A 27494-nucleotide genomic window follows, 5' to 3' on the forward strand; every position below is an offset into this window, starting at 1 on the left:
ACTGCCCGTTTAGTGGCCTGTCTCTGCCCCACGAGATCAGTGGCTTCCCAAAGGCAGGTCCTCAGTCTGCCTTGCTCAGCATCATAAACCCAGGAGCTGCAAGTATCTGTTGAGAAAACTGCTAAAGCCTTTTCTTTATACAATGGTTTAAATTACAAATGAACTTAAAGTTTTAAAAAACCAGCAGGCACAGAGTAAGGGCAAGCTTCCTGTTGGCAAGTGCTTCCTGGGACTTTGCCTTACTGTCCCTGGGATGCTCATTTTAAGAGGCCTTCACTGACATCTCTCTGGATGCTAGTACTAAAAGCTTTAATCCTGGGACTCAGCAGCAGAAGCTTTGCCCAGGCACCTCCTGGTAACTTACTTCATTAAATATGGTCCACAAGGTCGCCTCTGTCTTTTCCTTTCAGGTTTTATAAACACCCCGTGAAAGAACCTTCCTAATGTGCATTTTCCTTCTGGGAGTGGCAGTAGGATGTTGGATGCAGGGTCGGGTCAGCTGGGTTCTGGCCCTGGCTTAGGCATCAGTTATTTGGGTCTTTATGGGCAAAAGTGCTTTACGTCTTAGGGCTTCAGTTTCCTCATCCGTAAACTGAGGTCCCTTTCCAGTATGGCCTTGCTATGGCAAGCAGGTGCTATCAGGAGAGAATATATAGGCTTTAAAGCCAGAAAGATATGGGGGCACCTGGGTGGCTCAACTGATTAAGCCCCCGACTTTGGTTCACGTCATGATCTCATGATCCGTGAGTTTGAGCCCCGCATGGGGCTCTGAGCTGACAGTGCAGAGCCTTCTTGGGATTCTCTCTCTCTCCCTCTCTCTCTCTCTGCCCTTCCGCCACATATGCACCTATGCTCGCCCACTCACGCACTCTCTCTCTCTCTCAAAAGAATAAATAAATAAACTTAAAAAAAATAAAGCCTGGCTCTACCAAACTGTCACTTAGTTACTGTGGCTGAAGACTAATTAATTACTTGCATTCTCTGTGGCTTCAGTTTCCTCATCTGCAAATATGAGTAATAATAACAGCCGTCCATCTCTCTTATCACGTTAACCTGCATTTTTTTCCGCAGCATCTGTTATTAACAGAGGTTTTGTTTACCTGACCAATGAGTAACCTCCAAGAGAGCGGCACTGAGCCCTGCCGGGTAGTTACTGCGCCCACAGCCATTAGAAGTGCTGGAAATACAATAGGTGCCCATAAGCTATTCCTTGAATGCACTTGTATATTAGCCACATGTAGATTAAGTACCTAGAAGCCATCCTGGCACAGGGAGAACCTCTCAATAAATGAGAATTCTTTTTTGTTAGTCTATGGGTATAAATATTTGGGCTCCAGCCTCCAAAACTTTCAGTAAATGATGGAATTGGTGTTGTAATCGAAAACGCTCGGTATTAAACAATCCAAAGCCATAATGAGAAAGACAATTCTCATAAAGTTACTCACACCTTTTATAAACAAGTTTTAGTTCCTTCCAGTCAACAAAACTGCTTGTCCTCTGACCACGAGAGAGAACAATCTGGACAATTTCCCGGGTGATCTTTTTCCTCTCTTTGTCAGGGAGAGTCGTGTACCATTTCTGCAGCCGTAATTTCCCCTGTCGACTGAAAAGCAATATGAAATGTATCTAGAACAAATAAAGCACAGAGAAAAACAGAGCTTTATCAGCTACGTCATTCTACATAGACACTGGAAATTAAATGGCAGGGCTTACAAAGGATGCTAGTTATGAACAAATGAAAAAATTCTCACCAGCGTGAAAATGATCTCATCTGCAAATTACATTTAACCCATTAAAGAATAAAGAAATGGGGACATTACAAACATGCCTTATTTATATTCGTGGGGAAAGATAGGATTTGTAAAAAGTACTCCCTTCTGGAGTCACAAATTTATTACATGGAGAAAAAGATACTGAGGAAGCATGTAACTCTTTTGAGAAAACAACAAAATCTTCCTTCCCAAGCCAAAAATAAAGTGTTAAAAAATGGCAGAAGAGTTTGCTCTAAAAATTACACCCCAGTTGCCCATCACAACTACAGCAATGTAATGATAGTAGAGAAAAAAAAAAGGGAGAGAAGGGAAGGAGGATAAAGAGTGAGAAAGAAAGAAAGGGACAACATTGTCTTTTTTTTTTAATAAAAACTATATACATTTAAGGTGTACAACATAATTTTATATCCGTGTCTACAGTGATTACTATAGTCCAGCTAATCAACATTTCACCGCCTCACATGGTTACCATTTTGTGTGTATGACGACAGACCCTGAAATCTACTCCCTTAGCAAACTCCCAGTATTCAACCAGCATTATTAACTATCGTCGTCATCCTGAAGAGCAGATCTCTAGACTTGCTCATCTTACAGCTGCAACTTTGTACTCTTCAACCAACATCTCATTTCCTCCATTTCCCCACCCCTGGTGACCACTGTTCTAGTCTATATGCCTCTATGAGTTTAACTTTTTAGATTCCACATGTAAGTGAGATCGTGCAGTATTTCTATTTCTATGACTGGCTTATTTCATTGAGCAAGGTTCATCCAAGATATCACAAATGACAGGATTTCTTTCTTTTTTTGTAACTGAAAATATTCTATTATTACCCACCCTCCCACACAAACACACATAAACACACACATATATACCACATTTTCTTTATCCATTCATCTATCAATGGACACTTAGGTTGCTTCCATATCTTGGTTGTTGCGAATAATGTTGCAATGAATTTGGACTGCAGGTATCCCTTTAAGATACTGACTTAATTTCCTTTGGAAATATACCCAGAAGTGAGATTGCTGGATCATATAGTAGTTCTATTTTCAATTCTTTGAGGAACCTCCATACTGTTTTCCATAATGGCTACACCAGTTTGCATTCCCACCAACAGTGTACAAGGGTTCCCTTTTCTCCACATTTTCACCAACACTGTTATCTTTTGTTTTCTTGAGAACAGTCATTCTAATCAGTGTGGGGTGATCTCCTCTCGTGGTTTTGATTTGTATTTCCCTGATGATTAATGATGTTGAGCATCTTTTCATATACCTGTTAGCCATCTGTGTATCTTCTTTGAAGAAGTATCTTTCAAGTCCTTTGCCCATTTTTAAATCAGGATATTTATTTTCTTGCTATTGACTTCAGTTTCTTATATTTTTTGGATAGTAACCTCTTAACAGATATATGGTTTCCAAATATTTTCTTCCAGTCCTCGGCTGTGTCTTCACTCTGTTGATTGTTTGCTTTGCGGTGAAAAACCTATTTAGTTTAATGTAACCTCATTTGTCTGTTTTTGCTTTTGTTGCCCTTGCTTTCAGGGCAATATCCAAAATATCACTGCTCAGACCAATGTCATGAAGCTTTCTCTCTATGCTTTCTTCTAGTAGTTTTACAGTTTTAGATCTTAACATTTAAGTCTTCATCCATTTTGAGTTGATTTTTTTATATTAAATATAATTTATTGTCAAATTGTTTTCCATACAACATGAGTTGATTTTTTAAAATGCAGTGAGATAAGGTCCAATTTCATTCTTTTCCACATGGGTAACCAGTTTTCCAAGCATCACTTATCGAGAGATTGTCCTTTTCCCATTGTGTGTTCTTGGCACCTTTGTTGAAGATCAAACTAAGTTTGTTTGTTTTTTTTAAGCTTATTTATTTATTTTGAGAGACATAGAGAGTGTGAGTGGCAGAGGGGGAGGGGGAGAGAGAGAGAGAGAGAGAGAGAGAGAGAGAGAATCCCAAACAGGCTCAACATTGTCAGTGCAGAACCCAACAGGGGGCTCAATCCCATGAAACAAGAGATCATGACCTGAGCCAAAATCAAGAGTCAGATGCTCAACCAACTGAGCCACCCAAGTGCCCCTCAAACTAAGTCTTACATATAAGCTCTTTACTCCACTTTGTGGGTAACTTGGCTGAGAGCTTTAGAATCAACCATCTCATGTAACAATTGTCTTTGTCACCACAATAGACTGTTAACAGTTTAGTGTGTTGGCCACGTTAGGAAGCAACCCAATCTTGATTTTCAGTGAAGTTTCAAAGTCTGCATTTTAAATAAATGCCCACATTTCAATGAATTTTAAAAGTTTTAAATAACTAGAAAACACCATAACGTGTAGAAATTTACTTTGCTACCTTGGAGGTATAGTCACTATGCTTCCTGGAAATTGTCACATGGTATATAATCTTTATCTGATGGGAGATGACGTTTTCTCAATGTACTATATGAGAAGAAGTTTAGAATCATAATTTATCATGTTTTTTGCTTTATCCTTTTTTGATAAAATTCATTGTGGAGGTTAATTGTGTCAGGGAGGGAAGAACAATATATACTAGAAACCAAAATTCTTATAATTTTAAAGAATTTTTATAAATAAAATATTCACCTTCTTTTATTGAGGGGTTTGGCTCTGAATGTCAGGGCATAAGTCATAAAAACTCACTAGGTGGTGATCTGAGGACCAAAAGAAACCAGGCTCTTTCCCCAGAGCTCCTCCTGCCCCCAGCCTATAGAATTTGAGGTCTTCTTAATAAGGTTATATTCTGTCTTACAAAGAAAACATCTCTGAAAACAAGGACTTGAGGGCCACAACATCACAAGTGAGGAGAAAGCAAATGTAAAAGCCCTCCTCATCTAGCAACTTTAAGAAAAATCATCCTCAGGATGTTGGGTGGGAAGATGGGCTAAATGGGCGATGTACATTAAGAAGGGCACTTGTTGGGATGAGCACTGAGTGTTATACGTAAGTGACGTGTCACTAAATTCTATTCCTGAAATCATTATTACACTATATGTTAACTAACTTGGATTTGAATTAAAAAAAAAAAAAAGTCACCCTCAGTCTGGAGTTTTAAATATCTGTTGAGAACACAGCCTTTTCTTTTTTTTTTTTAATTTTTTTTAATGTTTATTTATTTTTGAGACAGAGAGAGACAGAGCATGAATTGGGGGGGTCAGAGAGAGAGGGAGACACAGAATCTGAAGCAGGCTCCAGGCTCTGAGCTGTCAGCACAGAGCCCGACACGGGGCTCGAACTCACGGACCGCGAGATCATGACCTGAGCCGAAGTCGGACGCTCAACCGACTGAGCCACCCAGGCGCCCCGAACACAGCCTTTTCTATCAACACAGGTATAAATAACTCCATAATGGAACACCGTTACCGTTTTCTAAGAATTAACCTGAGAAAGATATTTTTACTTCCAAGAAGAGATCATAGTAAAAGTGACATTCTAAAAGGGCAAAGTTGAATGGTGACAGAATCATAAAACCTCAGCATCTTGAGAACAAGACTTAGCTGTGGGTCACCATCAATGGAAAAATCTATTCAATCCAATGTCTAGAAAATGGTCAGACCTTCACTAGACAAATGAAATCCACACATTTTGTTAGTGTTCACTTTGCATTTCCCGTCAGAAAATTCTTTTCCTCCCATCTGTTCCATTTACACCAATTTTCCCTGATTTTTATCCAGAGAGTATATTAAAACACAATATCACGCTATCCCAGGAGTAATAGCTAACCCTTCACATATTTGAAGATGCCTTTTGGTCTACCATAAATCTTTTTCCTTCCAGAAGAAATAAGTCTGGTTTCATGTTGTCTTCATATTGGAGATCTCGAAATCACTTGCAGATTGGAGATCTCGAAACATTTGCAGATCTCGAAATCACTCTTGTGATTCCTCCAAGATTTCTCCATAGGCTAAATGTTACTTTTAACTGGGGGCGCTCAGATCTATGTCCAAAGTTCCAGTGAGAGGCTGGAACTAGGTCTGAGTTTAATTGTGGATTCCCTTCTAGTTCTTCTACGTTGCAACATGCTCTCAAGATTGGGTGCCTGCCTTTGTTTTATCTTTGAGAGAGGAAGAGAGAGAGAGACAGAGAGAGAGGGAATATGAGCGGAGGAGGGGCAAAGGGAGAGAGAGAAAGAGAGAATCTCAAACAGGCTCCATGCCCAGCAGAGCCCAACTCAGGGCTCGATCTCATGACTGTGAGATCATGACCTGAGCTGAAATCAAGAGTCAGATGCGGGGCGCCTAGGTAGCTCAGTCGGTTGAGCATCCAACTTTGGCTCAGATCATAATCGCACAGTTTGTGAGTTCAAGCCCCGTGATGGGCTCTGTGCTGACAGCTCAGAGTCCGGAGCCTGCTTCGGATTCTGGATGCCGTGTCTCCCTCTCTCTCTGTCCCTCCCCTGCTCACACTCCGTCTCTTTCTCCTTCAAAAATAAATAAACATTAAATAACTTGAGTCGGATGCCACCCAGGAGCCCCTGCCGGCCTTCTTAAACATGGATCACCGATGTAGGACAATGAACAAAGAGCAACTCCTTACTCTAACCATGAGTTCAAAGAGAACGATGATTAGGAACGTGATACACACATCTATAAAGCCCGTATAAAATACAGAAATGCGTTCCAAATTCAAAAGAAGCAACAAATTGATTCAAGTTTATCCCATAATTGCACTGCATAAGGCAGTGTTGAGAGATTTAGTCCTCTCAAGTTCTGCTCTGAAACGAAACATGGCTTGTGTTGCGGTGTCTGGTGTCTATCACACCCCAGAGTTAATGGTCTCGCTTGAGAGAACCGGCAGAATGAGCTGTATGAACTGTGGTGACGCACAAGAGTTCATCACCTCCCGCAATTAATTTTGTCCAATTTATCAGTCTAGTCATTCAAGGCCTATTTGAATAATAGGCTTCAAGAGGTTAATCAAATACCTTCATTGATCAGCATTAGCTTGAGAGCAGGAAAAAGAGCAGCTGGAAGGGTTTTTTCCAATATTTACAAAGATCCAACTTACATTTCAGTTAATGTCATAAACAAACTTCATCTGACTTCAGAATACAATACCCAGACATTAATATTGCTGAGACAAAAAGAGTAATGGAGAGGCAGACTGATAATACTCTTTCGGAAAACGCCAACTCCAGAAATAACCACACAATCCAATGAAGTGTGTTGAGCAACGTTGACTTCCTACATTTGGCCCAAATACTTTGGCCTCGGGTGGCCGTTTTGCTTCACCAAGATCTCTCATCCCTACCCCAGAAGCCCTTCTGAGGGGTCTGGTTCTGTCCCAAACGATCCTTTAAATCCAAACATGTCAGGTTAATCCAAGAATACCCCGTCCTCAGAGTGCCCACTAGTATAATCCTCGACCTGATGGAAGATAGCCAGAATTTCTCACTTTGACCCAGAATGCAAACTGCTCTGGGCACTTTCTTAATTTTATTTCTGAAGTATGTCCAGGGAGGCACCATTTGGCCTTTTAGGGATGCGCCAAGCAGACCAGCACCGAACTATTTAGTCTGTTGTTCTGAGCCACTGTTAGCATTTTCCTTCTAGTCGAAGATAAAAGGCAAGAGCATCCGATAGCAGCTTTAGTTCTTAATGTCTTCAAATCTCCCTGCTCTTGACCTGAACCCATGGAGTAGACTCAAAACTAGCTTCTAAGGAGAGAGGTCTCCAGGAGCCTCTTCCTACCTCCAACACCGTTACCCCAGGCTAGCCTGTATTTCAGGATCTGAGCTGCAAATATACATACACAGAATACGCTCCTTTCCTCCAATTCCATCAACTTGATAGGCCCTCTAGTGCCCTGTATCCCATGATGCCTCACTTAAACAACACTATTGCTACAGTCCTTGCCTCCTTAGCCTCATTCCCAACTTCGGCAGCCACTCTACAAACTCCTAGCCCAGATCAGCCCATCCACTCTCCTCTCTGCTTCCCTGCTGAAGCATCAGGCACTCCCGATCATAGAAAAATCAGAGGACTTTGCAGACTGGTACTACTTCAGATGTATGAAGGTCCAGCTCAGTGAACTCCCCAGTGTTATTTGGGAACTCTCCATCCACCTCTTCATATAAAGGGTTGCTAGGCAACTCCCCCTTCCATTTCTCAAGGGGGTTATTGCAAGTCACCGTAATGCCCCTCCTATTCCCTACTTCCACCATTACTCCCTGACTCTGGGAAGATAAAAGTCAAGAGGATAAAAACCATTCTGCAGGGTTTCCTTAGCTCTCCCGCCCCCAACACACCTGTATACTCACATGCACAAACTCGGTCACCCCCCACCCCTGCCAACTTATTTTCTCCCTGGGTCAGAGGACACGACATCATCTTCTGCCCTGGCTTTCAACCCTCACCGATGTCTTCAGGAGTGTGGATCCGTCATTCTGACACTGGCCCTCCCTTCTGAGACACGTTACACGTAGATATTGAGTAATTCCAAGTTCCCTCTCATGTTTAAAAAAAAAAAACAGTGATACTCAGGGCACCTGGGTAGCTCAGTCGGTTAAGTGTCCAACTTCAGCTCAGGTCATGATCTCACAGTTCGTGGGTTCGAGCCCCGCGTGGGGCTCTGTGCTGACAGCTCAGGGCCCGGAGCCTGCTTTTGGATTCTGTGTCTCCCTGTCTCTGCCGCTCCCCCTCCCCCCACCACCTTTCTCTCTCTCAAAAATAAATAAACATTACCAAAAAAAATTAAAAACACAGTGGTCCACTCTGGAATCCCAACCTGGACTCAGCAGTCAGTGTCAAGAGTCCAGAAAGTGCCCATACCTTCTGGCCCAATAAGCCTACTGTTTAAATCTATATTAAGGATGTGCCTTAAAATGCAGATAAGTATTTAGGCCCTAATGCTTACTGTAGTTCTTTATAGAAACACACACATACATACAAAACAAATACAACTATAAACTACCTAAATTAGCAATAATAGAGAAATTTTTAAGTGGTATTTGTTAAATGATTTCAGTAAGTGAGACTGTCTATAGTACAATGTCAAGCTTAAAAAAGGAATATAAGATAGTACATAAAGTATTATAGCAACAATCTCAAACTATACTCACATAGAAATTATATAAAGACACTAAATGGTTCATAGTGTTTATCCTGGAAGAGTGGAATTCTAAATGCTGTTTTCTACTTTGTACTCGCCTGGAATTTCCCAAATTCATACGCGTGATTTTATAATTAGAAAAAAAAATGCATAATGAAAAGAATATTAGCAAATTCAATAAAAATCAGTCAGCATTCTATCTGGCGGCCGAACACCACGTAAATGTCAAGGTGCTTGCAACAAATACAACTATACCTCAAGGAGACCATACTCTACTCAAGAGACCCTGCAGTACTATGTAATCAGACAAGTGGGGCTCACAGCTGGTGTCCTGGCCACACAACTATACAAGCATAAGGACAAGGACAGTAGGGAAGGAATATGCAAAATGATCATTGTTGCCATACTGACATGGGGGGCCCTGATAGCTATTTTTCTCTAATTTCAAAACAGTGGTATTTAATTCTGACAACGAAATGAAGAAAGGGAGAGGGAGCAAAAGTGGACCTACAGGTTAAGCTTTACTCACACGAATGAGAGTATTGCTTTTACGACAGGCTGACAAACTCAATGGACCACAATCAGCATTTGTTTTATGTATGTATGTATGTATGTTAAATATAATTATTGGCAAGTTAGCTAACATACAGTGTATACAGTGTGCCCTTGGCTTTGGGAATATATTCCCATGATTCCTCACATACAACACCCAGTGCTCACCCCAACAAATGTCCTCCTCAATGCCCATCACCCATTTTCCCATTCCCCCCGCCTCCCTCATCAACCCTCAGTTTGTTCTCTGGATTTAAGAGTCTCTTAATACAAAGGTTTGCCTCCATCTTTGTTTGAACTCTTCCCCCCCTCCCCTTCCCTTCCACCATGGTCTTCTGTTAAGTTTCTCAAATTCCACATATGAGTGAAAACATATGATATCTGTCTTTCTCTGACTGACTTATTTCACTTAGCATAACACTCTCCAGTTCCATCCACATTGCTACAAATGGCCAGATTTCATTCTTTCTCATTGCCGAGTAATATTCCATTGTATATATAAACCACATCTTCTTTATCCATTCATCAGTTGATGGACATTTGGACTCTTTCCAAACTTTGGCTATTGTTGAAAGTGCTGCTACAAACATTGGGGTACATGTGCCCCAATGAATCAGCACTCCTGTATCCTTTGGATAAATTCCTGGTAGTACTATTGCTGGGTCATACGGTAGATCTATTTTTAATTTTTTTAGGAACCTCCAGACTGTTTTCCAGAGTGAGTGCATCAGTTTGCATTCCCACCAACAGTGCAAGAGGGTTCCCATTTCTCCACATCCTCGCCAGCATCTGTTGTTTCCTAAGTTGTTCATTTTAGCCACTCTGACCAGTGTGAGGTGGCATCTCACTGTGGTTTCGATTTGTATTTCCCCTGATGATGCGTGATGTTGAGCATCTTTTCATGTGTCTGTTCACCATCTGGATGTCTGCTTTGGAGAAGTGTCTATTCATGTCTTCTGCCCATTTCTTCACTGGATTATTTGTTTTTCAGGTGTTGAGTTTGGTAAGTTCTTTATAGATTTTGGATATTAACCCTGTATACGATGTCATTTGCAAATAACTTCTCCCATTCCATCGGTTGCCTTTGACTTTTGTTGCTTGTTTCCTTTGCTGTACAGAAGCTTTTGATCTTGATGAGGTCCCAATAGTTCATTTTTGCTTTTGTTTCCCTTGCCTTAGGAGACATGTCAGGCAAGAAATTGCTGCGGCTGAGGTCAAAGAGGTTGTTTGTTGCCTGTTTTCTCCTCTGGGTTTTGATGGTTTCCTGTCTCACACTTAGGTCTTTCATCAATTTTGAGTTTATTTTTGTGTCTGGTGTAAGAAAGTGGTCCAGTTTCATTCTTCTGCATGTCGCTGTCCAGTGCTCCCAGCACCATTTGCTAAACAGACTGTCTTTTTTTTTTTCCACTGGATACTCTGTCCTGCTTTGTCAAAGATTAGTTGGCCATACATTTGTGGGTCCAATTCCAGGTTCTCTATTCTATTCCACTGGCCTATGTGTCTGTTTTTGTGCCAATACCATCCTGTCTTGATGATTACAGCTTTGTAGTACTGGTTAAGGTCCAGGACTGTGATAATTCCAGTTTGGGTTTCCTTTTCGACATTACTTTGGCTATTTGGGGTCTTTTGTGGTTGCTCGTGGGGTCTTTGGGATTGTTTGTTCCCAATCAGCATATTTTTAATGAAAAAGGACAGAACAGAACATAGCAGAGCAACCACATATCTTAAAGGTATGTGGTTCAAGAAACTTGTTCCTATTGTGTATACTTATACTGAGTAGTCGTGTAAAGTACATTTCTTGCTATTGGTTGTGGCTAAAAGAGGGACAGGAGGAGAAGGAGGAGGAGGAGGAGGAAATGGAGGAGGAGACAAATACAAAGACACTGAGCCTAGTGAAAAGGTTGTCCACTGAAGGTAAAAACATAAGGAAAAAACATTTTTATGCGAGGCTAGTCAGTAAGGGAATGTTAACATAAAAGTAGCCCTTCATTCAGCATTAATATTTTAAGCTCTTAGAGAATGCAGGGTACCAGAAAGAATACTCACATACAGATATTTGTTTTCCCCATGGGAATGCAAGCTGGTGCAGCCACTCTGGAAAACAGTATGGACGTTCCTCAAAAAACTAAAAATAGAACTACCCTATGACCCAGCAATTGCACTACTAGGCATTTATCTGTGGGAGACAGGTGTGCTGTTTCGAAGGGACACATGCACCCCCACGTTTATAGCAGCACTATCAACAATAGCCAAAGTATGGAAAGAGCCCAAATGTCCATTGATGGATGAATGGATCAAGATGTGGGATATACATACAATGGAGTGTTACTCGGCAATCAAAAAGAATGAAACCTTGCCATTTGCAACTACGCGGATGAAACTGGAGGGTATTATGCTAAGTGAAATCAGTCAGTCAGAGAAAGACAAAAATCACATGACTTCACTCCTATGAGGACTTTAAGAGACAAAACAGATGAACATAAGGGAAGGCAAACAAAAATAATATAAAAACAGGGAGGGGGACAAAACAGAAGAGACTCATAAATATGGAGAACAAACTGAGGGTTACTGGAGGGGTCGTGGGAGGGGGGTGGGCTAAATGGGGAAGGGGCACTGGGGAATCTACTCCTGGAATCACTGTTGCACTAGATGCTAACTAATTTGGATATACATTGTAAAAAATAAAATTATTTTAAAAAATGAAAATTAAAAAAAAATTTTTCTTTTCCCCAAATATGAGAAGCAGCCATTTGGAGTGGATCTCTGGGTGTAGCAACCATGATATCGCAAACAGTGAGAAAGCCGACTTTTGATAAGAGCAGCATAAGGTCAAATAACTAAGTCCGCTTGTGACAACAGGAAGATGCCCTCTTTGGAGTAGGAGTGAACTCAAACTTCTTTTTGCTTAATGCAGACAAACTAAAACAGCAAGTAAAATGGAGGGAAATGCCTCACTCAGCCGTGGGGTGCGACTCTGCCCTTAGAACAAATAGAAAAAGAAAGTAAACCAGTGGACACAGTAAGAAAGCAAGGAGGAAAGATCAGTTGGCAGGTTTCTTCCCGAATTATGTCCAGTTCCATTCTGTGCCCATAACAGAGACTCAATACCTAGTGGGACTGTTGGATTTTGAGAAATGGCAACTAGTCCTGTAGTAATATTCTGAGAACTGAGTTTTCTTAAGGCTTAGAGAACATTATGGTTTTCTCGAGCGGACCTTTTTTTTTTTTCAACGTTTTTTTATTTATTTTTGGGACAGAGAGAGACAGAGCATGAACGGGGGAGGGGCAGAGAGAGAGAGGGAGACACAGAATCGGAAACAGGCTCCAGGCTCAGAGCCATCAGCCCAGAGCCCGACACGGGGCTCGAACTCACGGACCGCGAGATCGTGACCTGGCTGAAGTCGGACGCTTAACCGACTGCGCCACCCAGGCACCCCTCGAGCGGACCTTTTAAAAGCCTGGGGTTTCATGGGGCATCGTAAGGTTACAACTGGAATCACTCTTCTCCAGATGCAATACGTGCGTCTAGGATTTGTATCTTCCAGGAATTCTGGTAGCTTTTCCCGACTGGTTTAGTAGTCCTCTGGTCCAAAGAGCTTAACAGCATCCACAAACAGAGAGACCCAGCTACTGTTCTAGATCAATTACAACCACGTTACACCCAACGGGTCTGGGCACTCATTCCTTCAGAGCTGCCGCCTCTGAAGCATCAGAGGGGCTTCTGGAAGGTGGGACGGGACATCCACGGTTTCTTTACCAGCCCCATGCGTTCCCCTCCTCAAAAGGGCTCCAGCCACACACAGCTCCCTCTTCTAGAAGCCCAGCAATCTTCTCTCTCTCTCCACAAGGGTCATTTGCTTAGCTCTTTCGTGAGGTGCCCTTTTTACAGATTTTACCAGCACACCCTGAGTGGCAATAAGATTTGCTAGACTACGCTTTCCCAAAAGCTACGTCGTGCTTTCAGGATAAAGGTTCACTGACAATCTGTCAGTCCTCCAGCTTAGTGACCCTTTGGCAATTTGTTACATGCCAGAAATTAAAACTGTACTTTTTTTTTTAAGTATATTTATTTAGAGAGAGAGAGAGAAAGAGAGACCGCATGCATGCAAGTGGGGGAGTAGCAGAGAGAGAGGGAGAGAGAGAATCCCAGGCAGGCTCTGTGCTCTCAGCACAGAGCCCAACATGGGGTTCGATCTCACAAACCACGAGATCTTGACCTGAGTTGAAATCAAGCATCAGATACTTAACCGACTGAGCTACCTGGGCACCCCAAAATTTTCCTTCTTTAAAACTTGTTGGGGCGCCTGGGTGGCTTGGTCGTTGAGCGTCTGACTTTGGCTCAAGTCATGATCTCGTGGTCGTGGGTTCGAGCCCCACACGGGGCTCTCGGCTGTCAGCACAGAGCCCGCTTCAGATCCTCTCTCCCCCTCTCTCTCTGCCCCTCCCCCACTCATCCCCTCCCCCTCTCCCTCTCTCAAAAATAAGGAAACATCTAAAAAATAAATAAATAAAACTTGTGACCTGTCATCCAACCAAAACCATGTGTCTCAGCCACTGTTGCGGATCACATCCTACGTATGCTGTGCATTTACCGCTCGGCCAGCCCAAATTTGATTAAGGGCATTTATCACCAGGCCGAGCCTCCGGGGGCTGCAACGATAACACACGTATCGACCCCAGTGGAGAGTCGAGCACAGAGTAAACTCTCAATAAGTCTTGCTATTGCCAATAAATCACCCAGGAGTCAGCTCTACCCGCTGATACGGCCACTGGTTTTCACTGGGGCCAAAAATTCTCTGCTCCCTCCTTTAGAATCACTGCTACCCCGTCTGTTTTCCCTCCTCGGTCCCCGCGTTGATATGGAGAGTCTCTGCCAGGCACCCACAAAGGCATTCTGCTGATTCCTGGCGTCATGATAAACCATCCAGTTTCTAGCTGACTTGCTACCTAGTCTCCTTAATTAACCTGCCTAATGCTTAATCATGAGTTTGCCCCAAAGACAGCCCAAACTTGCATGTGAATCCTTCAGAGCTCCTTTCTTTCTGGAGACCGATGGTCTTCTGATCGTGTATCTACCCATTCTCTCCAAGTTCTCTGTAAGGTGTTTACTTTAGGGTTCCCCATTTCTTCGTGTGTGTGTGTGTGTGTGTGTGTGTGTGTGTCTCCAGTTTCCTTTTCTACACCCGAGTAATGGCAGCCCATGTTGTAAAAAAAAACCTTTTTTAACATTTTTTATTTTATGTTTTGAGAGACAGAGCATGAGCAGGGGAGGGACAGAGAGAGAGGGAGACACAGAATCCGAAGCAGGCTCCGGGGTCCCAGCTGTCAGCACAGAGCCCGACGCGGGCCTCGAACCCACGAACTGTGAGATCGTGACCTAAGCCAAAGTCAGATGCTCAACTGACTGAGCCACCCAGGGGCCCCTGGCGATTCATGTTTTAATTATTAGTGTTTGCCTTCTCTCCTAGCTCTTTGTTTGAAAGGCAGGGCTCCTCTGTGCCGGGTAGTCACAGGGGCAGCCTGGGTTAGCAGGAACCATGTGGCACTGAGTCAGCCATCAGTTCCCCTCTCCAGGCCCCGTGTCTTCACCTAGGGAACAGGAGAGCAGGGTCACATATTCAAATACCTTTCAAGGGCTGGGCAGAGGCAGGTAACATTTTAAACAAAGGTAAAGGTTCAGGGGGTGGAGGAAACAGAGTGAAACTGGAAATCACACATTCCGACGAAAGGGACAGGCATAAGTCAGCCATACGAAAGCATTGCCAAGAAAAACTAGGAGCCAGTCTCACTGGGCCTTCAGATTTTCTCTTTTCCAAAAGAAGCCCGAAATCTGGGTGATTGTGGAAAATAGCGTGATTATTTTAACATTGGCAATTAATAATAATAATTCTAAGAAAACACTATATAAGCTGAGCAAAGCAGACTGTGAGTGGCTGCAGTCTCGAATGGCATTCAGGCCGCAGGCCTCATGTGACACTGTTGAATGAGGGGACAGCTCAAGTCACGAATGTCGTTCCATAGCATGCGTGCCCTCAACCGATTTCCCTTTCCTTGCGATTTCTGAATCCATCTGTTTGAGGAGGTGGCCCTCCGACCCGACAGTCTTGCTCCCACATCTCAGCCTAATAATACTGTCAAATCCATTCTGAATTAGAATCTCCTATGAACTTAATTCATCAAATTACACAGGCTTCTTTTCTGCAAGATTTCCAGTTCTGGTTTCTGTCTCCACAATAAAAGAAGATGAAATTTATATGGAAAGTCAAATCTCCACAATCTGAGAATCTCATTTGGGGCTGGCAGTGCTAGCCTTTTCCTGGAAACAAAATATTGAAAAGCGGCCACGTTGGCCAACATCTTTCGATTCTTTTCCCAATCCTTGCACACCATCTGGTGGCAGAATGGTCTGCTTATGACAAGTGACATGCTCGGTGAAGAAGGCGAACGGGGTGAGGAGGAGAGAGGAAGAGCAGAATGAGAGGGACAGCCAGAGAAAAGGCAAAAGGAATGAGATAGAAACAAAAGTCACCAGTCAGCCGCGAATTAAAGGATTCACTGCTGAGAACTAGCTGGGAACCATTTATGTAGGACTTTAAAGATCCTTCTGTGAAGAAAATTCCTCATAAGACTGTCTGGTATCCACCCACCTGTACTGAGCAGTAGTGTTTACCGGGGGGAAGGATGGAAGGATGGCTGGCTGGGGAGCAGCATTAGAAGACGGAACAAGTAACCTATTGGGGGTAGACTGCATCACCCCAAAATTCATCTGTTGAGGTCCTGACCCCCAGTAGCTCAGAATGTGATCTTGGTCACTGCAGATGTAACGAGTTAAGATGAGGTCGTATTGAAGAGGGTGAGCTTCTTCTCCAATATGATAGGCACCATTCTAAAAAAGGCAGGGGGTGGGGGGATTTGGACACAGGCACGCACACAAAGAGCATGCCAGAGGCAAAGGCGGGAGTGATACAGCAGAGACCAAGAGTGCCAAGGATGGCCAGCAACCCCCCAGAAGCTAGGAGAGAAGTGTGGGACAGATTCTCTCTGGGCCCCCAGAAGGAACCAGCTCTGCGGAAACCTTGATCTTCGGACTTCTAGCCTCCAGAACTTTGAGGTGATAAATTTCTCTTGTGTAGGCCCCTCAGTCTGTGGTACTTGATTACAGCAGCTTCTCTGTGGCTTTGAATTTTATGTCTTCTTTTTTAATCTCAAAAAGCACGACTGCTGTTTTCTGCGCCATTATAATGCCTATCTGAAAACCACATCATCTACATTCCAGAGATAAAGTTGGCAGATTCCACTCAACTTTGCAAATATTTATTCAGTGTCTACCACAGTGAGGTATTTTAAATGAAATAATCGCTCATTCCTGGACGCACGAAATGCTGACGTTAGCAAGGACAACAGAGCTGGGCTGGGGCAAACCTTCTCCTCTGAAGATGAGGAAATGCAGACCCAGAGAGCTAGGGGGCTGGACCCTCAGTTGGGTAGCTACTGAGCAGCAGAGTTAAAATGATCTCCTGTCTCCCCTCCCAAGGCTCTTTGCACTCGATGCATTCAACCCCTTTTGGTTTCCAGCAAAGCTAAAATTATTACTTTTCTTCATTTTTTTATATTTGTGCAAATAATGACAAGCAAGCAAGTCTCATGCTAACACCAGAAACCTATTTACGATGGTTGACACGTGGGAACATGTGGTTGTAACCACACCAAGCACTTTCCATGCAGCACCTCATTTAATCCCGTCAGCATGTTGTTATTACTCCCATTTACTGATAAGGGAACTGGGGCCCCCCAAAAAGTGAAGTGCCTAGTTTCAGGTCAATCAGCTAGAAGACTCCAGAGCTCGGCTTGATTCTAGAGTTCACCCCTTAAATGGTTCTACAACATCGCCTCCCTGAAGACAGCAAGTACACATCCGTGGGCACCCACTGGGCTGGCCTTCACCACTTTTAAAGTCAATATGATACTGAAGCACATTTGTCACTAGAAGGCAATGTTCTTCTATGACTGCCTGAACCCTGCTTAAAGCAACTTGAAACTGCAATGATATCAACTGTGAACCAATACATCTACCAGCCGTCAAGTTTCTTCTTTCTTCTTGTAAATCACTCGTGCTCGGTGTGGACAACTCACCCCAACTCTAAGATCTAGCCTCAGAGAGATCACAAACTCAGGTAGAGATCTTCCTCTTTCAGAGCGCCAAAGCTTTATTCGAAGTCAAATGCAGCCAGTAGGTTTTTTCATTTATCTCCAAGATGAGTCAAGAGGAGCCAAAATGGCATACAAAAATTAGATGCCATCAGGTTTATAATGCGCCAATTTCGCGATGCGTTTTAGTGTTACTAAATATCACCTCTCAGAATTCCGTATGTAAGTGCTTTTCGCTTCGTGCGACAATTACTTGGTTTTATCCTAACAGCATGGCACGTAGCGTGAGGGTAAAGGTGATGGGTCCAGCCATATTGTGTACGTAAAGAAAACTGCTCTTGCAAGTCCCAGGGTGGCAGGTCACTTATTACCACTGGGGTGAAAATTGTGTGCCTGAATTCAGAAAACATGTGGGAAAGTTGACGTAACTAAAACAAGAGAGAGGAGCCATGATGACAGAAAGCTCCAAAAGGTATTTAATAACGGATATAATTTTCTTGGCCTTTGAAAGGAGGACTGGACAGAAGCAACGTGGGATGCAAGGCTGTCATTATTCAAGTTCAAATAGAATGCCTATTCTGCATCTCCCTTTCCTATAGACTGAACAACAGCCTTTAAGAACAAAACAGGGGCGCCTGGGTGGCTCAGTCGTTCAGCATCTGGGCTCTTGATTTTGGCTCAGGCCATGATCTCTGGGTTCAGGAGACCAAGCCCCCAGTGGGGCTCCGTGCTGCTTGGGATTCTCTCCCTCTCTCTGCCCCTCCCCCGCTCATGCATGTGCAGGCGCACTCTCCCTCAAAATAAACATTTAAAGAAAATAAAAACAACAAACAAAACAACTAAAAACTATCGCAATGAGAGCCAGGGAAAGTTAGAGCCTCCCAATCGATGTCTACGTTCACACACTTAAATTTAGGTCCCATCCGTGGCTCAAGCATGACAGAACAGCCGTCAGGTGGGGGCTGAGCACACGTCCCAAGTGCTCCAAATTAGCGGCTGTGGATCTGAGCTGCCCACTGGGAGGTGTAAGCACTAATTAACGTCACAATGCACGCTCAAGTGAACACACCTGCTTTGCCAATGCCATAATTCCCCTTCTTCCAGTTTCCCACCCACTGATTCCAAACTATGGGATGACAGAAAAGACCAGGATCTTCTGGATCAAATGAAACAAACGGAAGTTTTTTAAAGTAAGGATATTAATGGTAAAATCTACAACTTGTGTTTGTACGTCCATCTTCAATACTGCATCTTAGAAGACTTAATTTTGTAGCAGCACTGCAGGAATGGGCACTCTGGTGCTGGTTAGTTGGAAATCGCTAACTCCTGAAATTGTATAGGCTTGAAACGCGTGTCAAATGCAAGTCACGTAAAAAGAACCCAGGAGTAAACAGTCAAGGAGAAACCACCACTGAAAGGACTTGCCTCTGAATGGCCCAGCAAAGAAAAGGCCAGCATTGAACAGAAGCCTTGGACACCTGTCAGCGGGCTTAGGGAGAAGGCAATTGTGACTACTACAGCTTTAACACGTGTTTACGAGCAATTTCCAGAAATGCTTCGGGATGGTTTTGTTCTCTACCATTACGTTTCCTACATTGCTAAAGTCAAGACAAAAGCATTTGGTCTCAAAGTTTATTCTGCCAAGTAAGTGATCTATGAGAAGCTTCAGGTGTGTATCCGGCACCGTTGTAAGTTACTTTAACAAGCATATGCTAATACCTTGTTGTAGGTCAGAATTACAGCTCCCTTCTTCTACTTGGGAATATTACCCAGCCATCAAAAAGAATGAAGTCTTGCCTTTTGCCATAATGTGGATGGAGCTGGAGTGTATTATGCTAAGCAAAATAAGTCAGAGAAAGACAAACACCATACGATTTCACTCGTGGAATTTAAGAAACAAAACAGATGAACACAGGGAAAAGAAAAAAAGAGAGAGAGGGGCAAACCCTAAGAGAGACTCTGAATGATAGAGAACAAACCAAGAAGTGCTGGAGGGAGGTGGGGGGGGATGGGCTAGATGGGTGACGGCACTAAGGAGGGTACTTGCTATGATGAGCACCGGGTGTTATATGTAAGTGATGAATCACTAAATTCTACTCCCGAAACTAATATTACACTAATATTATGTTAATAATATTATATAATAATATTATATAACTATAATAAATATATAATATAATATATAAACTATAAATATATATAGTTTATAATATATATTTATATATAATATATTTTATAAATATAAAATAATATATAAATATAATAAATATATAATAATAATATATAAACTAATATTATGTTAACTAGAATTTAAATAAAAACTTAAACAATAAAAAAATAAAAATTAAAACATTAAAAAAATGTAGTCTGATCTTGCCGGCTGATCCTTAACCTAGGCTGCTTGCAAGTTTGGATGAGTAGAGGTTGTTTTTTTTCTTCCCTTTTGCCTTATGCTTTTTGCCCAAGCAGCATACATAATTTAGTTATAATGTTTTTCAGAACTTTTGCAAATGATGATGATTCTGAGATTAAATCTGAAGGCACCTTCTGTGCCTTCCCTAGTCTGAGTACACCAGAAACCTCCATTTCTAACAATGATTGATCAAGGACCGAATCACAAATGTTACAAGAGAATTGGTACTGTTCCAAGTAAAGGTTGGAGAGAGAGAAAGAATGTCAAACTAACTTCTAGAAAAACAAAAACACAGACAGACTTGGTTACAAACACTAGAAAAAACTTCATGGCTCTCCAGCAGGCATGCTTGCCAAGTTAAAAAGAAACCAGACAGGTTCCAAATGACCACATGCTTTCATTACTAAATGTGCCAAACCCAAATGACCCCTCCTGGTAATCACCCCAGTAAAGTGAAATGCACGCTTTGTAAAATTCACGGTCACATTTCAGTTTCTGATATAAACAAAGCATTATTTTATATCATTTTACCTAGATATTTTATATCACTTGGCTGATTATTTTTATATCACATCATTTACCCGTGTTTTGTATCTTTTTGCTGCATATCGTTTTACATCATTTTAGATTCTCCCTTTTACGTATCTTACTTTTGAAAGTTGACTTTTAGTCGGTTCAGCATCTGACTTTGGCTCAGGTCATGATCTCACGGTTCATGAGTTCAAGCCCCGTGTCAGGCCCTGTGCTCACAGTTCAGAGCCAGGAGCCTGCTTCAGACTCAGTGTCTCCCTCTCTCTCTGCCCCTCCCCAGCTTGCACTCTGCTCTCTCTCTCTGTCTCTCTCAAAAATCAATAAAGCATTAAAAAAAATTTTAATAAAAAAAAAAAGGAAGTTGACTTTACACTTTCAGTATTTAGAACATATGTGTATTCATTTATATACACGTGATTGAGACTGTAACTGTGCTTTTGGGGAGGAGCCAATAATATCAAATATTGTTCATCTTTATTTTTTTATCTTTGAATGAAAAAGTAATTGTATAAACAACATTGCAAGCTTTGCTCGCTTTCCCCCTTTGTATTTCTGCTTTTTCCAAATTTTTAAGTTTTAAAAATTGAAGTGAAGATTGCTAGGGAAACACAGAACACAGGAGCGACTCTAACAAGGGAAGGGGCTTCCTGGGGTGCTGGGCAGCTGGAGGCAGAGCTGTTATTCAGGGACATCAGAGCAAGGACTCTGCCACACACATCCCCACCCCTGCCCAACACACCTGCCCAAGAAAATACAGCTTTGCTGACGCGGGCTTTAGGTCAAGAAATAGCCCACCGAGTATTTGTAAGCATTCCCCTCATTAAGAAGTGAAAAAATCGTTAATATAAATTCTTCTCGGAGGCAAGTAAGACCCCAGAACACAGGGAGGTGACATAGTTAGAACTGAGCTCCAAGGATTCGGAGACCCCTATCTTGCTGCGATGACTTCACTGGCAGCTTCGAGCCAACACCGTCCCAAAGGCCCCGGATACTCAGGATGGGATGAAGTCTCTGCTCCCTCCGCTGTGCACCCCCCCTCCCTTTGGATACATTTTAAAATCTAGGCTATTACAGAGAATTTAATCTAATACTACATGGAAGTGAGGGGCGTGTTTTTTCTTCTGGTTATTCCATAGGCCCCCCGAAACACTGCAGAAGGAAGGACTCTTTTCAATCACATTTACATTACAAAGTTGCATGATGTATAATTTCCACTTTTAAATAGCTCAGCTTTTCATTAAAAGGCAGACCAAAAACGAGCCCTCAGTTTTCGTACTCTGATGGTCAATCAACCAGAATGCACTAGGCTAATATTAGCACTGGAAAACCATACAGCTGCATTTCCTTAGAATACTCAACATTTTCTTTTCAATAACTGTTAACAGGCTGGTGAAGTTTTAAGAGACTTCATTAGCCAGGTCGTAACAATGACTTCATCCACTGCTCCCTTACCATCTGTTCTTATAAAGCACCCAGACTACAATCGTAGGACAGGCCACTCCCTTGCTCAACATGTTCTCTCCGAGAAACAGCCAAGTTTTCACTGTGACCTACATGGCCCTACTCAATGAGGCCCTTTCTACCTCTGACGTCACCAGCCACTTGTCCCCTAACTCGCCCTATCCTTAGCCACGCTGGCACACCCTACCTCAGGGCACTAGCTGTACCCCCCGCCCAGCACACTCTGCCCCCACATATCTTCATGGGTCACTCCCTCACTTCCATCAAATCCGTACAAAAATCTACTTCTCAGTAAAGCCATCCTGACCACTCAGTACATGAAACGTACTACCCCATCACTGGCCTGGCCCAATACTCCTAATCTTCCAGTCTTACTCCATTATTTTTCAAAGTACTTGTGACTTAATATTTTACTTTATTATTTTATTATACTCAATACACATTATACAATATATGCCCAATGAGGTAGTCATGTTGTCTTTTGTTTATTGATGTATCCCAAGCTTCCAGAACAGTGGCTGGCACATAGTAGGCCCTCAAATAATACTTTTTGAATGAATGAATGATTATGGCAGACCTGCTCTTGTAGGTAGGTGATGAAGTAGTAATTCACTCAATAGTAGTTCCGTAATACAAAAGAGAAAAGGTAGCGTGTAAAATGTAATTATCTGGTTAACTCACAATAGAGCTGTGAGGATTTAGAAGATTAATGTTTAGTATAATATTGATGGGTTATTATTATATAATTATGTCTAAATCAATCATTGCTTCACATTTTAATGGCAGAATTGTGCCTGTGGGAGAGAAGATAAATTAATTTCTTCTAGGGGATGTTGATCTACTAATCAGCCTACAAGTATATTTGGTGCCAATCTTCTTGGATAAGCCTAGGACAACAGATGAAAAAGCAACATGAGAACACTATGAATTTTTCTTCCTATAAATTTTATAGTTAAAAAAAAAAAAAGAAGAATCCATCACATATAGTCAAAGAAAATCTCCCTTAGTGCATTTAACGACAAGACTATCTTGGAGTAGAGGCACCTGGGTGGTTCAGTCGGTTGGGCGTCCAACTTCAGCTCAGGTCATGATTTCACAGTTTGCGGGTTCGAGTTCCACGTCAGGTTCTGTGCTGACAGCTCAGAGCCTGGAGCCTGCTTCAGAGTCTGTGTCTCCCTCTCTCTCTCCTGCTCAATTCTCTGTCTCTCTGTGTCTCTCAAAAATAAAGAAATGTTTAAAAAAAGAGAGAAAGAGAGAGAGACTATCATGGAGTAATTGCCATGGGGACGTAACATTTAGTTGATTAACATTTAACTTTTCAACTGGAAACCAAGTATCTCTTCTTCCAGGACATTCAACGTTACCTTCCCAGAAAATGAGACGATCAACTATCAGAAAAAAAAAAAAAGGTTATAGCCAAAGGAAATATCTTGACAACACAAAAGTACACTGGGCCGTGCTGTCTAACATGTACCTAGATTGTGTGAATGACCGTTGTACAGCCAGCACAACAGAAGCCTCTAAGGACATGTGAAAATTTAGCTAAGGAGGAAATAAAAGAATTTTCTTAAAACCACTCATTAGAGATAGCCATTTCATTTTTCTGTTTCCCTGGAAAAAAAAATTGTTTCAATTTCCGAGCCAGTATTTTTGAAATGGAGAGCTAAGCTTTTGTCACCATCCATCCCTTCATGTTTTGCTTATGAATTTTCCAGGTGTTGTCTGAATGGCAGAAAAGTGGCAGGGCCCACCCACCACGGGACTCGAGAGGGAGTTAATAATGGATCCCATCAGCACTAGCATCAAGGGGGCTTAAGAGGGGTTTTCACGAAAATGTTTCTCTAACAACACTGAGAATCCTCCTAACACCAAGATGCTTTTACATCTTTGACCATACCTCTTCTCAGGTCTGGGCTATTACCTGAGTCCACTGGGTTTCCTACATTTAACTCAAAAGCAATCTTCAAGAACTTTCTTGATTGCGAAATGAGAAAAGAGTTAGATGGATCAAGAGTCAAGAGCAAGATGTTTTAAAATTTGTATATGCGCTAAAAAATCGCATAGAGTTCACAAAATGCTAAAGCTGAATAGACTATTGGATACAGTCTAATAGAAACTCAATTCTAGAGGAGAGGCCACTGCCCAAAGTTGCATCACTAATAAGCTGATGATTCAGGATCACTGCCTGGAGACCGTGACCACAAACACCGTTGTGTGTGTGTGTGTGTGTGTGTGTGTGTGTGTGTGTGTGTGTTTTAAATTCCAGTACACAGCTGTCTTTTGACCAAAGCGAAATGCAGCTGGGGCAGTGAAAATTTAGACTACGTGGCTTATACATGACACAGGGAAAATAAATGATACCTGACCCCATCCCAACTCCTCTCTTTCGTAGTTTTTGAAATACACTAAAGTTTGCAGCTGGCCCAAGGAAGCATCGTTATTTCCTTTCTTGAAATAGCACATGAAAGGGGCGCCTGTGTGGTTCAGTCGGTTGAGTGTCCGATTTAGGCTCAGGTCATGATCTCAAGGTTTATGGTTCAAGCCCTGCGTTGGGCTCTGTGCTGACAGCTCAGAGCCTAGAGCCTGCTTCGGATTCTGTGTCTCCCTCTCTCTCTATCCCTCCCCCTCTCGTTCCCTCTCTCTCTCTCTCTCTCTCTCTCTCTCTCTCTCTCTCTCTCAAAAATAAATAAACATTAAAAAAAAAAAAAGAAATAGCCCATGAAGTAATGTCTACTTACCTAAATGCAAAGATCTGCTGTTCCACTTACCAAAAAACTACTACGCAGAAAACACTCCACAAATACTTTGTGATGAATAGAAAATGCCCAATAAATTAGATAGCCATTATTTATAATAAACCATTAAAGATTCCTCTCTTACAGATCAATGCACTGCAATATTCTTTCCAGAAGTACCTTATCCTTTTCTTATGGCTTAAATTTGGGCTCCATTTCTAATGATCTAAAATTTTTTATTGTAGTCAAATATACATAACCTGAAATTTGCCATTTTAACCATTTTTAAATGTACAGTTCAAGCGGCATGAAATACATCCATAATGTTGTGCATTCATCATCACCACTACCCACCTCCAGAACCTTTTCATTTTCCCAGAGTGAAACTCCGTACCTCTTGAACAACACTTTCCCTCTCCTCCCTCCCCCCAGCTCCTGGCAACTACCATTCTACTTTCTGTCTCTACGAATCTGACTACTCTAGGGATGTCACATAAGTGAAATTACGAAGTATTTTTCCTTTTGTGACTGGCTTATTTCACTTCGTATAATGTCTTCAAGGCTCATCCACGTTGTAGCATGTGTCAGAATTGCCTTCTTTTTTTTTTTTAAGTCTCAATAATATTCCCATTGCATTTATATACAGTGCATTTTATCCATTCACCCATCAATGGACATTTGGGTTGCTTCCACTTTTTCGTGAATGATGTTGTTACAAACATGGGTGCACAAATCCCTTCAAGTCCCTACTTTCGATTTTTCGGGGGTACATATCCAGGAAGGGGATTGCTAGGTCATATGGTAATTCTATGTTAAATTTTTTGAAGAGCCACCGTGCTGTTTTCCAAAGCAGCTGTACCGTTTTCCATTCCCACCATCACTGCACAAAAATTCTAATTCCTCTGCATCCTCACCAACACTTGTTATTTTGTTTGTTTTTAATAGTTGCCATCTAATGGGTGTGAAGTGAATCGTGACACTGAGTATTTTTTTCATGTGCATATTGGTCACGTGGATGTCATCTTTCGAGACATGTCTATTCAAGGCCTTTATCTATTTCTTCATTGAGTTGTTCGGGCTCCATTTTTAACAATTCCACCTACACATAATTGTAGATGGTGGGAGCATTCTGATTCAATGGTTATTTGGGACTTGGGAGTTGTATTTATGTTTTGGGGTCTCCTGGACATAAGCTGTAGACATTGGAATACATGATTTGGTAGTTTTTAGGTGCCCTGTAAGTAGTTTAAGGCTTGCTTATTCTCTACCTATTTACTCTTGAGCCAGTAAAATAATTAGCCTTAGGAAAAACAGCATGGCCTAGAGGCTTAAAATGTGGTTACAATCCCAGTGATTATGCAACTTGTCCAGTATCTCTGGGGTGCTAGACCTAAAATAATTTCCATAGTTCCCTTCAACCCCAACAGTCTGACGTTAGATATCTATCTATCACACAAGGCAATGACACCCATACATTCTTTAAAACAATGGAATGCAGAAAGTGATTCTCAGACCAGCAGTCATAAAGCATATTTGCACACTTTTCGGAAATCAAATGTTATAGAAAAACAAAAGTCTCCCATTCACTGACCAAAGTCTTCCCCCATTTATGCATGTAGGTATGTGAGCCATTGTTGACCTGGTAAAAGGCAAGTGCAACAAAATTTAGTTCTCTTCTATCCTTTGCCCTTAGAGAAGGGGTTTTCAAGAGTGCTTTTATTTAAAACACAGAGTGTCTAGATCGAAATAAAAGTTCATTACAAAGAGTCAAAGAGAAACCTGAGCAGCTATGGTGAAAGAGATGTGGGAGGCTTCCGGGGGTCTCCATGGAGCCTTGCTTGACCACTACTGTCTACTTGTTCAAATAACAGAGAAAGGAGGGGGAGTGAAATCAGGAATGTGCCACAAAGTCACAAAAACAAGTAAACTGGAATCAAAACTAGTAAAAAAAAGCCAACAAAAAAATGTCCTTTTCTTCCACCATCGCCTCATGTATGCCATTCTGACCTCCTATAAGCCATTTTCTAACACATGGACCCTAAGTGGCAATGAGTGGGGCAGCAATGACAGATAAGTCATCCTCAGAATCAGAGGTACCCATCTCAGTGAAACGGGTTAGAAGGAAGGGGCAGGCCTCACATCCACAAAGGATCTCAAACTTAAAATTGTATACTACTCAGGATGTCACAGAAAAGGCCCACTGAGGTCAAAAGGCAGAGACGTTCTTCATACGGACATAAGCTTGTGCCCATTACCAGTCCAAGCTCCTGGCATACACAGTGAATCAATATATTTTGTTTTGGTTTTTTTTGTTTTGTTTTGTTTACAAATCCCTCAAACATTTTGCAAAAGGCAAGATGAAAGTGTGCGGTATTTTATGCATGCTGCCTGTGCTGACTGGCCAAGCCTAAGGCTTGAAAAGGTGCCACAATGTTCATAGCCTTGTTCGGGCACTCTCTTTCTTTTCATGTGCAGGTGGCTTCAGAATATGGAAGTAGCCTGCGTTTCCTGTGCCCCCTCACCCCCCGCAATCCATGCCCTGACTCCCTGTGACTCTCACTAGGAGGAAGGCTATGCTAAGTTTGAGAAAAATCATAGATAAGAGGCTGTGGTGGGTACAGCTGGTAATAGCTGGAATCTTACACTCTGCTCTGTTAACAATAGGAAATGGCCTTTCTCTGCTTTTGTTTTTCATTCTGTCTGGTTCACAGCCTACAGCCTAGGGACTGACATTACCAAATTCTGAAACCAAATGTACTTGAAAAGTCACATTTAAACCATCCCTGGTCACCACCCTAGGCCAAA

The 27494-nt window shown here is 42.1% G+C and overlaps 1 protein-coding gene across 1 annotated transcript in view; it reads right to left on the bottom strand.

Annotated features, from left to right (window-relative positions):
- AP1S3 (adaptor related protein complex 1 subunit sigma 3) overlaps positions 1-27494 on the bottom strand; it is a 59088-nt gene that overhangs the window by 15381 nt on the left and 16213 nt on the right. The window contains exon 2 of the mRNA XM_027049397.2: positions 1448-1626. Within this exon, the coding sequence (XP_026905198.1) occupies positions 1448-1626 (179 nt within the window). The remainder of the gene's footprint in view (positions 1-1447; positions 1627-27494) is intronic.

Source organism: Acinonyx jubatus, chromosome C1, assembly GCF_027475565.1.
Source record: "Acinonyx jubatus isolate Ajub_Pintada_27869175 chromosome C1, VMU_Ajub_asm_v1.0, whole genome shotgun sequence".
In the NCBI taxonomy this organism is placed as follows: Eukaryota; Metazoa; Chordata; class Mammalia; order Carnivora; family Felidae; genus Acinonyx; species Acinonyx jubatus.